Source organism: Ranitomeya variabilis, chromosome 2 (genome assembly GCF_051348905.1).
Source record: "Ranitomeya variabilis isolate aRanVar5 chromosome 2, aRanVar5.hap1, whole genome shotgun sequence".
In the NCBI taxonomy this organism is placed as follows: Eukaryota; Metazoa; Chordata; class Amphibia; order Anura; family Dendrobatidae; genus Ranitomeya; species Ranitomeya variabilis.
Genome location: NC_135233.1, coordinates 6,514,297 through 6,531,523, shown reverse-complemented (window position 1 = coordinate 6,531,523; position 17,227 = coordinate 6,514,297). Strand labels below are relative to the sequence as shown.

The following is a 17,227-nucleotide window of genomic DNA, read 5'->3' as shown; positions in this document are numbered from 1 at the left end:
GGCGAATTCACCGAGCAGGACTGACTATCAAGCCGGGAAAGTGCCAGATGGGCATGAAGGAGGTCCACTACCTGGGGCACCGGGTAGGCGGAGGCACCCTAAAGCCAGAGCCTGAGAAAGTGGGCGCAATCGTGAACTGGCCCACTCCTGGGACCAAGAAACAGGTGATGTCCTTCCTGGGCACTGCAGGGTACTATAGGTGCTTTGTGCAGCACTATAGTAGCCTGGCAAAACCTTTGACGGACCTCACCAGGAAGAAGCTACCCCACATCATCAACTGGACAGATGGCTGTGAGGGGGCCTTCTGTTATGATCTGGTGGCCTAGGAGTAGCATTGGACGTACTCTGGAGAAGGTGGTATCTGTACTGACCGCGGACCCTGAACTTAACACCGCAACTAGAAGTAGCCGTGGGATGTACCTACTGATCCTAGACACCTCGACACAGCCGGAGGACTAATTAACCCTATAGATAGAAAAGGGAAAACTATCTCGCCTCAGAGAAAATTCCCAAAGGATAGGCAGCCCCCCACAAATATTGACTGTGAGAGGAGAGGAAAAAACATACACAGGCTGAAAACAGGATTTAGCAAAGGAGGCCAATCTAGCTAAATAGGAAAGATAGGACAGAGTACTATGCGGTCAGTATTAAAATACTAGGAAATATCCACCACAGAAAATACAAAAAACTCCACATCTAACTAAAGACATGGAGGGTATATCTGCCTCTCCAGAGATTCCAGCTTGACTGCATAAATCCTTACACAGATTAAGTTGGACAAGAAAAAACATGAAATGCACTGAACAATGAGGCCCACAAAATGTGGGCTGCAAAACAAGCAGAACTTATCTTGGTGAAAAGACCAGGAAGCAGGAGAAACCATGAAGGGATGTGAATCCTCCAGAAACAATGGGCAACTGGCACTGACTAAAGGGTGAGGCCAGACTAAATAGCCCAGTCCAGAGTGGACACACCTGATAACTGCTGTGAAGGACAGACAGCAGCGCTACCACTTATAACCACCAGAGGGAGCCCAAGAACAGAATTCACAACAGCCTTCCATGCCTTGAAAACTGCACTGTGCAACGCCCCTGTGTTGAAAGCAGTCGACAGCAGTCGACCGTTCTTGGTACAGACTGACGCCAGCGCGTTTGGCCTCGGTGCTGTGCCCAGCCAAGTTGACTCGGAGGACCAAGAGCACCCCGTGTTGTACCTGAGCCGGAAACTTTTGCCGAGGGAAGTGGCCTACTCCACCATCGAGAAGGAGTGCCTGGCCATAGTCTGGGCCCTGCAGCGCTTGCAGCCCTACTTGTACGGTCGCACCTTCACTGTGGTGACAGACCACGACCCTCTGCGCTGGCTAAACGCCATGTGCGGAACCAACGGCAGGTTGCTACGCTGGAGCCTCGCCCTTCAGCAATTTTACTTCACCATTGAACACAAAGCGGGCAGGGAGCATGGGAATGCAGATGGACTGTCCCGCCAGGGTGAACCTACTGAGGTGCGCATGGAGGCATACCGAGAGGTTCTGCCTCCGTAGCACACGCCAAAAGGGGGAGGTGTCACGATATGGTATGAAATATCATATAAGTTTAGTTTCTACTGTTAGCCCAGGCTGGGCTCAAACCCCCCTTTCCCTTTACTTCAGAGTTCAGCTCTCCTTGTCAATGTATGTGGGGGGAGTTTTATTGAAGATCGGAATTTATGACCGGCACAGCTGCGTTGGAAAGCTTTGCCAGCTAGAGCTGGATTAGAAATTTCCAGAATCCATGAAAGTCCTTTGTTCTGTTTTTGTAAGATATTAGGCAAATCATGTAAGATAGGAACACGAAAATATATATTCTTAATGTCCCTCGGAGCATCTATCCATCACACGAAACATGAGCTTCTAACTCCATCAGGTAAAGAGTTTGGATTTCTCTGTAATTATGCATCCCAAATAGGACATATTTGATCTCATTAGAATGCCCACATTAATATGAGATGAATGCTGGGTTTGTTAGGACTATGACATGTTTTGTAGCGGAGTTATAGAAATTAGACAAATTTAAGGTTGCCTTACTCAAACTGAAGAAAGGGGAGGGCGATCCTAACTCAACCCTTTCTGTGAGGTCACAGGCTGCAGCTATAAGTTTTTGGCCAGACTCCAGCAAGGGGAGTCTGTCTGCTGGAGTCTGTGTGAGCCTGACGTGAAGAGCTGTTCCTACCCATGCATTGGGACAGATGGAAACTCCACTAGCCTGGTTGCCTGCAATGCTCTGAGTACATGTGAGTGTTATCTTTTCTCCTTTAATCCTTTTATGTTATAATTACCTTTGTACATATTTGCAATTGTCTCTTTTGTAACATCCTTGTAAAATATTTTGATAAAACACTGCCTAAACTTTATGGAGTATAATAATTAATACTAGTTCGTTCTTCATGCTCTAAAACGTACCCTGCCCTGAAGGGAATTACGCTACTGTGTTGGGTTAGCTTCGGACCCGTTCAATTGGAGCTGGTGGCAGCGACCGTGTGCAGGCCTTTGGGTGTCACTGTAGCGACTGCGGCGTTGATAATTATTGTTCCTGCCTGAGCGGGAGTAGTTTATCGCGTCGCTGCAGCATGCCCAATAGCCAGTACATAGCAGGCAGCCTTTCTGGCGACTAATTACCCTAGGTGCAGTACCTAATCTGACCTGAGAGTAAGGGGGGCGCCAGAGAGCTGCAAGTGTTAAGTGGAACTGTAAGCGGGATATTCATAGATCCCTGCAGTTCCTGGTATATTGAAGAGCAGTGGGATACCTAAAATAAGCCCCTGCTGTAAACTAAGAGGTCAATAGCCTTGTGTGTGTTTTTTCATCACATTGTAGCAGTGGAGGGATAACTAAGATAAGCCCCCCTGCACATGTGATAGCCGTCTGTTGGCCTAAAGTCACCCCGATCCGTGACGTAGGGGAGACGGTCACGGAGTGGATCCCTGACATATTGGTGGAAGTGGTTAGGGGTTCGTTACACCACACAACCACCAACAGCAGACACTACACAGTTCAGGTTTTGAGGGGTGCTCTTACCACACAACCATTAACATACACTATACAGTGCAGGTAATGAGGTGTGCTATTACCACACAACCACCGAGAGAAAACAGTACAACATGCAGGTAATTAGGGGTGCTCTTACCACACAAGCCGACGAGCTACTTACACAAGACCGCCAGCAGTAAACAGCAGGAGGGATGGAGCCGGCACTGGGGGAGTGAGCGCCATGAGAGAGGAGTTTTTCGGAGTGTCTGGTAATCTGGCAATCCAGTATGACAGCCACCAATCGGACACGTTCCTGGACGCTGTAAGAAAATGTGTGAACATCCACACACCCTGTCAGTGCTCGCTGATGTCAGCCAATGATTGAACACTCACCCTGCATGAAGAGTAAGGCCAGGAGCACCGAGGCCGCCAGTGCTGTCCCCACCGCCCTCCAGTACGTCGCGTACACCAGGAGAGACACGGCGCCTTCCTTCTTCTCCTCTTCCCTCATCCCTGCAGCCGGCTCCCCGCCTCCGTCCTCTGTGCTTGCGGGGCTCACACTGGACCCTAGTGTGACAGCGAATATAAAGAGATCCCTCCAATGGCTGAGGGCACAGTGGGGGTGACCCCAATACTGCCAAGACCACGAGGATGAAAGATGGGGATACTCACTGCTGTCTGCGCTCTGATGGGAGGATGACGCCAGCACAGGAGACTTCCTCACCAGGGGCAAGATCTCTGCTGGCGGACCTGCAAAAAAATGAGGTATTACAGAGGGCGCGGCACCCGGCCACCATCTGTCCACAGGGTATGTCACCGCTCCATCCACAGGCCCGGTACCCGACTGTCTAGAGGGCACTGTACCCGCCTGCCACCTGTCCAGATGACACGAAACCCAGCGGCCACCTGTCCAGAGGGTGCGGCACCCGGCCACCATCTGTCCACAGGGCACGTCACCGCTCCGTCCACAGGCAAGGCACCCGACTGTCTAGAGGGCACTGTACCCGCCTGCCACCTGTCCAGATGACACGAAACCCAGCCGCCACTTGTCCAGAGGGTTCAGCACCCGGCTCTACAGAGGGCACGGCAACCGGCAGCCATCTGTCCACAGGGCACGGCATTGGACCATCCAGGGCGTGGCAGCAGGCCGTCCAGGGGGGCACAGCCCCTAGCAGCCAGACCATCCACAGGGTGCAGCACCAGGCTGTCCACAGGGTGCCTTATCACAGGGTACAGCAACAGTCTGGGTCCGACCAGAGGGCGAGGCATCGGGCACCCACCTGTACAGACGATCCTGCCGTCATCCATCAGTACAATGACGTCTGCCTTCTCCAGAAGTTCGGTGCGGTGGGTGCAGAGGATTCGGGTCTTGTGTCGGAGGATACCCAGAATGCATCTGTCCATGAGGTGAGCAGCCACATCCGTGTCCACAGCAGCAAGGGGGTCATCCAGGAGGTAGATGTCTTTCTCCTGTGGAGGGTGGAGGAGGTCATGTGTCCCAGTATCACTGTTCTCTGCCACCATATTTACAGGTTATAAACTGACCTGATAGACCGCCCGCGCCAGGCTCACCCGCGCCTTCTGCCCCCCGCTCAGGGTCACGCCATTCTCCCCAACCTCCGTTTGGTCACCGGCAGGTAAGATCTGGAATGAAGGAGGATGGAGGCATTGAGGACTTCTAAGATCAGAATCTGACAACTCTGAAAGGATGGAGAACGGGGCAGCAGGTGTCATGGGGAAAGGGGCAGATGATCTACGAGCACCGTGACTGCAGTGGTCTGTGCTTCTCAGACCGGATCCCGATCCCTCCAAATCCAAACCCGTGGACATGATCCCCCCTCCCCACTAATGCTCCTGTCACATGACTCACGCTGAGGTCGGGGGTCAAGGCACAGGACTCCAGAACCTCCCGGTACAGACACTCCTCGTATTTCTTCCCAAACTGGATGTTCTCCCGGATGGAAGCAAACTGGATCCACGACTCCTGAGCCACAAACCCAAATCCCGACTCCTGGCGGGCAACAAATAAGTCTCCGCTCACCCTGCGCCGAGAGAAGACGACAAGTGGGTCACCACCTGCACCTGGACCTGCACCCCACCGGACCAGAGCCGCCATTACCTGCGGAGTTCTCCTGTGATTGCTGACAGTAGAGAGCTCTTCCCACAACCGACCTTCCCGACAACCGCCACCAGCGCGCCCTGCAAGCGAGGCAGCAGAGTCAGAACAACCAGAACTTCCGCCACGTTACACTCCAAACCGCCCCCATGCTACACTCCGAACCTGCACGCGCTACACCGAAAACCTCTGACCACAAGTAGTCACATTATCAGAATAGTGACCACAGCTCTGAAGGTGACTGGCGTTTAGGGCATGTGGGGTTCGGGGTTCTCACCTTTCTCACGGACAGATGCTGAATGTGTAGTGTGGGGCGTCCATGTTGCCCGTCACTGACCTCTGACCCCCATGTGAAGGTCGCATTCCTCATCTCCAGTGCGATACCGCTGTCTCTGGAAAGAGCTGAGGGAACAAGACATCAGAGCAGATAAGTCACCATCAGATCACATAAGGCAAAGAAAAGACACCGAGCCTTACCTTCCGCCTGGTAGTAGCACAGCACGTCCTGATCCGGTAGCGCAAGGAAGCTCTGCACTCGATCCAACGACACTTTGGCCTCTAAGACTCCATTCAGAACCCAGGGTACGTTATTGAGGGGCATAATTAACATCCCAACCAATGCCAAAGAAGTGAAGACCTGTGACCGGGTACAACATTAGAGGCCAGGACCAGAGGACATCACGAGGAGTGACCGTAAAGAGGAAAGGAATGTGAGCGAGATCAGGGGGGATGGAGAGTAGAAAGGAAGAACGTGAGAGGGGTCAGGGCGGAAAGAGAGTAGATAGGAGGATCATGTGATGGTTGGATGTATCGCCTGCCCCCGGGACTCACCTTAGCTGCTGTCAGCTGGTGCCCCAGTAACACATAGGTAATAAATGTGATGATGGATATGAGCACAGGCAAAGCCGCCCACAGGTAAACACACACGGCGTCCAGCAGCTTAATAGCACGAAGATTCTGCAGCTCCTGATCCCGTAAGCTGGACACACAGCGAGAAAAGTGCAGCTCCCACGTGTAAAACTTCACCACCCGCATCCCGGACAGAAGCTCAGTCATCAGCTGCAGAAGGACAATAAGTGACATAACCCCAGATCTCAGTTATATTATACAGCAGTGACATGACCGCTCCCCAGATCTCAGTTATATTATACAGCAGTGACATGACCGCTCCCCAGATCTCAGTTATATTATACAGCAGTGACATCACCGCTCCCCAGATATCAGTTATATTATACAGCGGTGACATCACCGCTCCCCAGATATCAGTTATATTATACAGCAGTGACATCACCGCTCTCCAGATATCAGTTATATTATACAGCAGTGACATCACCGCTCCTCAGATCTCAGTTATATTATACAGCAGTGACATCACCGCTCCCCAGATATCAGTTATATTATACAGCAGTGACATCACCGCTCCCCAGATCTCAGTTATATTATACAGCGGTGACATCACCGCTCCCCAGATATCAGTTATATTATACAGCGGTGACATCACCGCTCCCCAGATATCAGTTATATTATACAGCAGTGACATGACCGCTCCCCAGATCTCAGTTATATTATACAGCGGTGACATCACCGCTCCCCAGATCTCAGTTATATTATACAGCGGTGACATCACCGCTCCCCAGATATCAGTTATATTATACAGCAGTGACATCACCGCTCCCCAGATATCAGTTATATTATACAGCAGTGACATCACCGCTCCCCAGATATCAGTTATATTATACAGCAGTGACATCACCGCTCCCCAGATATAAGTTATATTATACAGCAGTGACATCACCGCTCCCCAGATCTCAGTTATATTATACAGCAGTGACATCACCGCTCCCCAGATATCAGTTATATTATACAACAGTGACATCACCGCTCCCCAGATATCAGTTATATTATACAGCGGTGACATCACCGCTCCCCAGATATCAGTTATATTATACAGCGGTGACATCACCGCTCCCCAGATATCAGTTATATTATACAGCAGTGACATGACCGCTCCCCAGATATCAGTTATATTATACAGCAGTGACATGACCGCTCCCCAGATATCAGTTATATTATACAGCAGTGACATCACCGCTCCCCAGATATCAGTTATATTATACAGCGGTGACATCACCGCTCCCCAGATATCAGTTATATTATACAGCGGTGACATCACCGCTCCCCAGATCTCAGTTATGTTATACAGCAGTGACATGACCGCTCCCCAGATCTCAGTTATATTATACAGCAGTGACATGACCGCTCCCCAGATATCAGTTATATTATACAGCAGTGACATCACCGCTCCCCAGATCTCAGTTATATTATACAGCAGTGACATCACCGCTCCTCAGATCTCAGTTATATTATACAGCAGTGACATCACCGCTCCCCAGATATCAGTTATATTATACAGCGGTGACATCACCGCTCCCCAGATATCAGTTATATTATACAGCGGTGACATCACCACTCCCCAGATATCAGTTATATTATACAGCAGTGACATCACCGCTCCCCAGATATCAGTTATATTATACAGCAGTGACATCACCGCTCCCCAGATCTCAGTTATATTATACAGCAGTGACATCACCGCTCCCCAGATCTCAGTTATATTATACAGCAGTGACATGACCGCTCCCCAGATCTCAGTTATATTATACAGCAGTGACATGACCGCTCCCCAGATATCAGTTATATTATACAGCGGTGACATCACCGCTCCCCAGATCTCAGTTATATTATACAGCAGTGACATCACCGCTCTCCGGATATCAGTTATATTATACAGCAGTGACATCACCGCTCCCCAGATCTCAGTTATGTTATACAGCAGTGACATCACCGCTCCCCAGATATCAGTTATATTATACAGCAGTGACATCACCGCTCCCCAGATATCAGTTATATTATACAACAGTGACATCACCGCTCCCCAGATATCAGTTATATTATACAGCGGTGACATCACCGCCCCCCAGATATCAGTTATATTATACAGCAGTGACATCACCGCTCCCCAGATATCAGTTATATTATACAACAGTGACATCACCGCTCCCCAGATCTCAGTTATATTATACAGCAGTGACATGACCGCTCCCCAGATATCAGTTATATTATACAGCAGTGACATCACCGCTCCCCAGATCTCAGTTATGTTATACAGCGGTGACATGACCGCTCCCCAGATCTCAGTTATATTATACAGCAGTGACATCACCGCTCCCCAGATATCAGTTATATTATACAGCGGTGACATCACCGCTCCCCAGATCTCAGTTATATTATACAGCAGTGACATCACCGCTCCTCAGATCTCAGTTATATTATACAGCAGTGACATCACCGCTCCCCAGATATCAGTTATATTATACAGCGGTGACATCACCGCTCCCCAGATCTCAGTTATATTATACAGCAGTGACATCACCGCTCCCCAGATCTCAGTTATATTATACAGCAGTGACATCACCGCTCCCCAGATCTCAGTTATATTATACAGCAGTGACATCACCGCTCTCCAGATATCAGTTATATTATACAGCAGTGACATCACCGCTCCCCAGATATCAGTTATATTATACAGCGGTGACATCACCGCTCCCCAGATCTCAGTTATATTATACAGCAGTGACATCACCGCTCCCCAGATCTCAGTTATATTATACAGCAGTGACATCACCGCTCCTCAGATCTCAGTTATATTATACAGCAGTGACATCACCGCTCCCCAGATATCAGTTATATTATACAGCGGTGACATGACCGCTCTCCAGATATCAGTTATATTATACAGCAGTGACATCACCGCTCCCCAGATATCAGTTATATTATACAGCAGTGACATCACCGCTCTCCAGATATCAGTTATATTATACAGCAGTGACATCACCGCTCCCCAGATATCAGTTATATTATACAGCAGTGACATCACCGCTCCCCAGATATCAGATATATTATACAGCGGTGACATGACCGCTCCCCAGATCTCAGTTATATTATACAGCAGTGACATCACCGCTCCCCAGATATCAGTTATATTATACAGCGGTGACATCACCGCTCCCCAGATCTCAGTTATATTATACAGCAGTGACATCACCGCTCCTCAGATCTCAGTTATATTAAACAGCAGTGACATCACCGCTCCCCAGATATCAGTTATATTATACAGCGGTGACATCACCGCTCCCCAGATCTCAGTTATATTATACAGCAGTGACATCACCGCTCCCCAGATCTCAGTTATATTATACAGCAGTGACATCACCGCTCCCCAGATCTCAGTTATATTATACAGCAGTGACATCACCGCTCTCCAGATATCAGTTATATTATACAGCAGTGACATCACCGCTCCCCAGATATCAGTGATATTATATACAGCAGTGACATCACCGCTCTCCAGATATCAGTTATATTATACAGCAGTGACATCACCGCTCCCCAGATATCAGTTATATTATACAGCAGTGACATCACCGCTCCCCAGATATCAGTTATATTATACAGCAGTGACATCACCGCTCCCCAGATATCAGTTATATTATACAGCGGTGACATCACCGCTCCCCAGATATCAGTTATATTATACAGCGGTGACATGACCGCTCCCCAGATCTCAGTTATATTATACAGCAGTGACATCACCGCTCCCCAGATATCAGTTATATTATACAGCAGTGACATCACCGCTCCCCAGATATCAGTTATATTATACAGCAGTGACATCACCGCTCTCCAGATATCAGATATATTATACAGCGGTGACATCACCGCTCCCCAGATATCAGTTATATTATACAGCGGTGACATCACCGCTCCCCAGATATCAGTTATATTATACAGCAGTGACATCACCGCTCCCCAGATATCAGTTATATTATACAGCAGTGACATCACCGCTCCCCAGATCTCAGTTATATTATACAGCAGTGACATCACCGCTCCCCAGATATCAGTTATATTATACAGCAGTGACATCACCGCTCCCCAGATATCAGTTATATTATACAGCGGTGACATCACCGCTCCCCAGATCTCAGTTATATTATACAGCGGTGACATCACCGCTCCCCAGATATCAGTTATATTATACAGCGGTGACATCACCGCTCCCCAGATCTCAGTTATATTATACAGCAGTGACATCACCGCTCTCCAGATCTCAGTTATATTATACAGCAGTGACATCACCGCTCCCCAGATATCAGTTATAGTATACAGCGGTGACATGACCGCTCCCCAGATCTCAGTTATATTATACAGCAGTGACATCACCGCTCTCCGGATATCAGTTATATTATACAGCAGTGACATCACCGCTCTCCAGATATCAGTTATATTATACAGCAGTGACATCACCGCTCTCCAGATATCAGTTATATTATACAGCAGTGACATCACCGCTCCCTAGATATCAGTTATATTATACAGCAGTGACATCACCGCTCCCCAGATCTCAGTTATATTATACAGCAGTGACATCACCGCTCCCCAGATCTCAGTTATATTATACAGCAGTGACATCACCGCTCCCCAGATATCAGTTATATTATACAGCGGTGACATCACCGCTCCCCAGATATCAGTTATATTATACAGCGGTGACATCACCGCTCTCCAGATATCAGTTATATTATACAGCAGTGACATGACCGCTCCCCAGATATCAGTTATATTATACAGCAGTGACATCACCGCTCCCCAGATATCAGTTATATTATACAGCAGTGACATCACCGCTCCCCAGATATCAGTTATATTATACAGCAGTGACATCACCGCTCCCCAGATATCAGTTATATTATACAGCAGTGACATCACCGCTCCCCAGATATCAGTTATATTATACAGCAGTGACATCACCGCTCTCCAGATATCAGTTATATTATACAGCAGTGACATCACCGCTCTCCAGATATCAGTTATATTATACAGCAGTGACATCACCGCTCCCCAGATCTCAGTTATATTATACAGCAGTGACATCACCGCTCCCCAGATATCAGTTATATTATACAGCAGTGACATCACCGCTCCCCAGATATCAGTTATATTATACAGCGGTGACATCACCGCTCCTCAGATCTCAGTTATATTATACAGCAGTGACATCACCGCTCCCTAGATATCAGTTATATTATACAGCAGTGACATCACCGCTCCCCAGATATCAGTTATATTATACAGCAGTGACATCACCGCTCCCCAGATCTCAGTTATATTATACAGCAGTGACATCACCGCTCCCCAGATCTCAGTTATATTATACAGCAGTGACATCACCGCTCCCCAGATCTCAGTTATATTATACAGCAGTGACATCACCGCTCCCCAGATCTCAGTTATATTATACAGCAGTGACATCACCGCTCCCCAGATATCAGTTATATTATACAGCAGTGACATCACCGCTCCCCAGATATCAGTTATATTATACAGCAGTGACATCACCGCTCCCCAGATATCAGTTATATTATACAGCGGTGACATCACCGCTCCCCAGATATCAGTTATATTATACAGCAGTGACATCACCGCTCCCCAGATATCAGTTATATTACACAGCAGTGACATCACCGCTCCCCAGATATCAGTTATATTATACAGCAGTGACATCACCGCTCCCCAGATATCAGTTATATTATACAGCGGTGACATCACCGCTCCCCAGATATCAGTTATATTATACAGCGGTGACATCACCGCTCCTCAGATATCAGTTATATTATACAGCAGTGACATCACCGCTCCCCAGATATCAGTTATATTATACAGCAGTGACATCACCGCTCCCCAGATATCAGTTATATTATACAGCAGTGACATCACCGCTCCCCAGATCTCAGTTATATTATACAGCGGTGACATCACCGCTCCCCAGATCTCAGTTATATTATACAGCAGTGACATGACCGCTCCCCAGATCTCAGTTATATTATACAGCAGTGACATCACCGCTCCCCAGATCTCAGTTATATTATACAGCAGTGACATCACCGCTCCCCAGATATCAGTTATATTATACAGCAGTGACATCACCGCTCCCCAGATATCAGTTATATTATACAGCAGTGACATCACCGCTCTCCAGATATCAGTTATATTATACAGCAGTGACATCACCGCTCCCCAGATATCAGTTATATTATACAGCAGTGACATCACCGCTCCCCAGATCTCAGTTATATTATACAGCGGTATATTATACAGCGGTGACATCACCGCTCCCCAGATATCAGTTATATTATACAGCAGTGACATCACCGCTCCCCAGATATCAGTTATATTATACAGCAGTGACATCACCACTCCCCAGATATCAGTTATATTATACAGCAGTGACATCACCGCTCCCCAGATATCAGTTATATTATACAGCGGTGACATCACCGCTCCCCAGATATCAGTTATATTATACAGCAGTGACATCACCGCTCCCCAGATATCAGTTATATTATACAGCAGTGACATCACCGCTCCCCAGATATCAGTTATATTATACAGCGGTGACATCACCGCTCCCCAGATCTCAGTTATATTATACAGCGGTGACATCACCGCTCCCCAGATATCAGTTATATTATACAGCAGTGACATCACCGCTCCCCAGATCTCAGTTATATTATACAGCGGTGACATCACCGCTCCCCAGATCTCAGTTATATTATACAGCAGTGACATCACCGCTCCCCAGATCTCAGTTATATTATACAGCAGTGACATCACCGCTCCCCAGATATCAGTTATATTATACAGCAGTGACATCACCACTCCCCAGATATCAGTTATATTATACAGCAGTGACATCACCGCTCCCCAGATATCAGTTATATTATACAGCGGTGACATCACCGCTCCCCAGATCTCAGTTATATTATACAGCAGTGACATGACCGCTCCCCAGATCTCAGTTATATTATACAGCGGTGACATCACCGCTCCCCAGATCTCAGTTATATTATACAGCAGTGACATGACCGCTCCCCAGATCTCAGTTATATTATACAGCAGTGACATGACCGCTCCCCAGATATCAGTTATATTATACAGCGGTGACATCACCGCTCTCCAGATATCAGTTATATTATACAGCAGTGACATCACCGCTCCCCAGATATCAGTTATATTATACAGCAGTGACATCACCGCTCCCCAGATATCAGTTATATTATACAGCAGTGACATGACCGCTCCCCAGATCTCAGTTATATTATACAGCAGTGACATGACCGCTCCCCAGATCTCAGTTATATTATACAGCGGTGACATCACCGCTCCCCAGATATCAGTTATATTATACAGCAGTGACATCACCGCTCCCCAGATATCAGTTATATTATACAGCAGTGACATCACCGCTCCTCAGATATCAGTTATATTATACAGCAGTGACATCACCGCTCCCCAGATATCAGTTATATTATACAGCAGTGACATCACCACTCCCCAGATATCAGTTATATTATACAGCAGTGACATCACCGCTCCCCAGATATCAGTTATATTATACAGCAGTGACATCACCGCTCTCCAGATATCAGTTATATTATACAGCAGTGACATCACCGCTCCCCAGATGTCAGTTATATTATACAGCGGTGACATCACCGCTCCCCAGATATCAGTTATATTATACAGCAGTGACATGACCGCTCCTTAGATCTGTTATATTATACAGCAGTGACATCACCGCTCCCCAGATATCAGTTATATTATACAGCGGTGACATCACCGCTCCCCAGATATCAGTTATATTATACAGCAGTGACATCACCGCTCCCCAGATCTCAGTTATATTATACAGCGGTGACATCACCGCTCCCCAGATCTCAGTTATATTATACAGCGGTGACATCACCGCTCCCCAGATATCAGTTATATTATACAGCAGTGACATCACCGCTCCCCAGATATCAGTTATATTATACAGCGGTGACATCACCGCTCTCCAGATATCAGTTATATTATACAGCAGTGACATCACCGCTCCCCAGATATCAGTTATATTATACAGCGGTGACATCACCGCTCTCCAGATATCAGTTATATTATACAGCAGTGACATCACCGCTCCCCAGATATCAGTTATATTATACAGCAGTGACATCACCGCTCTCCAGATATCAGTTATATTATACAGCGGTGACATCACCGCTCCCAGATATCAGTTATATTATACAGCAGTGACATCACCGCTCTCCAGATATCAGTTATATTATACAGCAGTGACATCACCGCTCCCCAGATCTCAGTTATATTATACAGCAGTGACATCACCGCTCCCCAGATCTCAGTTATATTATACAGCGGTGACATCACCGCTCTCCAGATATCAGTTATATTATACAGCGGTGACATGACCGCTCCCCAGATCTCAGTTATATTATACAGCGGTGACATCACCGCTCTCCAGATATCAGTTATATTATACAGCGGTGACATGACCGCTCCCCAGATCTCAGTTATATTATACAGCAGTGACATCACCGCTCTCCAGATATCAGTTATATTATACAGCAGTGACATCACCGCTCCCCAGATATCAGTTATATTACACAGCAGTGACATCACCGCTCCCCAGATATCAGTTATATTATACAGCGGTGACATCACCGCTCTCCAGATATCAGTTATATTATACAGCAGTGACATCACCGCTCCCCAGATATCAGTTATATTATACAGCAGTGACATCACCGCTCTCCAGATATCAGTTATATTATACAGCGGTGACATCACCGCTCCCCAGATCTCAGTTATATTATACAGCAGTGACATCACCGCTCTCCAGATATCAGTTATATTATACAGCAGTGACATCACCGCTCCCCAGATATCAGTTATATTATACAGCAGTGACATCACCGCTCCCCAGATATCAGTTATATTATACAGCAGTGACATCACCGCTCCCCAGATCTCAGTGATATTATACAGCAGTGACATCACCGCTCCCCAGATATCAGTTATATTATACAGCGGTGACATCACCGCTCTCCAGATATCAGTTATATTATACAGCAGTGACATGACCGCTCCCCAGATATCAGTTATATTATACAGCAGTGACATCACCGCTCTCCAGATATCAGTTATATTATACAGCAGTGACATCACCGCTCCCCAGATATCAGTTATATTATACAGCAGTGACATCACCGCTCTCCAGATATCAGTTATATTATACAGCAGTGACATCACCGCTCTCCAGATATCAGTTATATTATACAGCAGTGACATCACCGCTCCCCAGATCTCAGTTATATTATACAGCGGTGACATCACCGCTCCCCAGATATCAGTTATATTATACAGCAGTGACATCACCGCTCCCCAGATCTCAGTTATATTATACAGCGGTGACATCACCGCTCCCCAGATCTCAGTTATATTATACAGCGGTGACATCACCGCTCCCCAGATATCAGTTATATTATACAGCGGTGACATCACCGCTCCCCAGATATCAGTTATATTATACAGCAGTGACATCACCGCTCCCCAGATCTCAGTTATATTATACAGCAGTGACATCACCGCTCCCCAGATATCAGTTATATTATACAGCAGTGACATCACCGCTCTCCAGATATCAGTTATATTATACAGCGGTGACATCACCGCTCCCCAGATATCAGTTATATTATACAGCAGTGACATCACCGCTCTCCAGATATCAGTTATATTATACAGCAGTGACATCACCGCTCCCCAGATATAAGTTATATTATACAGCAGTGACATCACCGCTCCCCAGATATCAGTTATATTATACAGCAGTGACATCACCGCTCCCCAGATATCAGTTATATTATACAGCAGTGACATCACCGCTCCCCAGATCTCAGTGATATTATACAGCAGTGACATCACCGCTCCCCAGATATCAGTTATATTATACAGCAGTGACATCACCGCTCCCCAGATCTCAGTTATATTATACAGCAGTGACATCACCGCTCTCCAGATATCAGTTATATTATACAGCAGTGACATGACCGCTCCCCAGATATCAGTTATATTATACAGCAGTGACATCACCGCTCTCCAGATATCAGTTATATTATACAGCAGTGACATCACCGCTCCCCAGATATCAGTTATATTATACAGCGGTGACATGACCGCTCCCCAGATATCAGTTATATTATACAGCAGTGACATCACCGCTCCCCAGATATCAGTTATATTATACAGCGGTGACATCACCGCTCTCCAGATATCAGTTATATTATACAGCAGTGACATGACCGCTCCCCAGATATCAGTTATATTATACAGCAGTGACATCACCGCTCTCCAGATATCAGTTATATTATACAGCAGTGACATCACCGCTCCCCAGATATCAGTTATATTATACAGCAGTGACATCACCGCTCTCCAGATATCAGTTATATTATACAGCAGTGACATCACCGCTCTCCAGATATCAGTTATATTATACAGCAGTGACATCACCGCTCCCCAGATCTCAGTTATATTATACAGCGGTGACATCACCGCTCCCCAGATATCAGTTATATTATACAGCAGTGACATCACCGCTCCCCAGATCTCAGTTATATTATACAGCGGTGACATCACCGCTCCCCAGATATCAGTTATATTATACAGCGGTGACATCACCGCTCTCCAGATATCAGTTATATTATACAGCAGTGACATCACCGCTCCCCAGATATCAGTTATATTATACAGCAGTGACATCACCGCTCCCCAGATATCAGTTATATTATACAGCAGTGACATCACCGCTCTCCAGATATCAGTTATATTATACAGCAGTGACATCACCGCTCCCCAGATATCAGTTATATTATACAGCAGTGACATCACCGCTCCCCAGATATCAGTTATATTATACAGCAGTGACATCACCGCTCCCCAGATATCAGTTATATTATACAGCAGTGACATCACCGCTCTCCAGATATCAGTTATATTATACAGCGGTGACATCACCGCTCCCCAGATATCAGTTATATTATACAGCAGTGACATCACCGCTCTCCAGATATCAGTTATATTATACAGCAGTGACATCACCGCTCCCCAGATATAAGTTATATTATACAGCAGTGACATCACCGCTCCCC

The 17,227-nt window shown here is 46.9% G+C and overlaps 1 protein-coding gene across 2 annotated transcripts in view; it reads right to left on the bottom strand.

Annotated features, from left to right (window-relative positions):
• ABCC10 (ATP binding cassette subfamily C member 10) overlaps positions 1-17,227 on the bottom strand; it is a 297,447-nt gene that overhangs the window by 27,676 nt on the left and 252,544 nt on the right. For both annotated transcript variants that reach the window (XM_077281901.1, XM_077281902.1), the window contains 10 exons: positions 5,952-6,179; positions 5,598-5,757; positions 5,398-5,522; positions 5,124-5,203; positions 4,875-5,046; positions 4,550-4,648; positions 4,285-4,474; positions 3,677-3,754; positions 3,398-3,571; positions 3,186-3,324 (listed from right to left, as the gene is read on the bottom strand). In XM_077281901.1, coding sequence (XP_077138016.1) covers positions 3,186-3,324; positions 3,398-3,571; positions 3,677-3,754; positions 4,285-4,474; positions 4,550-4,648; positions 4,875-5,046; positions 5,124-5,203; positions 5,398-5,522; positions 5,598-5,757; positions 5,952-6,179 — 1,445 coding nt within the window. The remainder of the gene's footprint in view (positions 1-3,185; positions 3,325-3,397; positions 3,572-3,676; positions 3,755-4,284; positions 4,475-4,549; positions 4,649-4,874; positions 5,047-5,123; positions 5,204-5,397; positions 5,523-5,597; positions 5,758-5,951; positions 6,180-17,227) is intronic.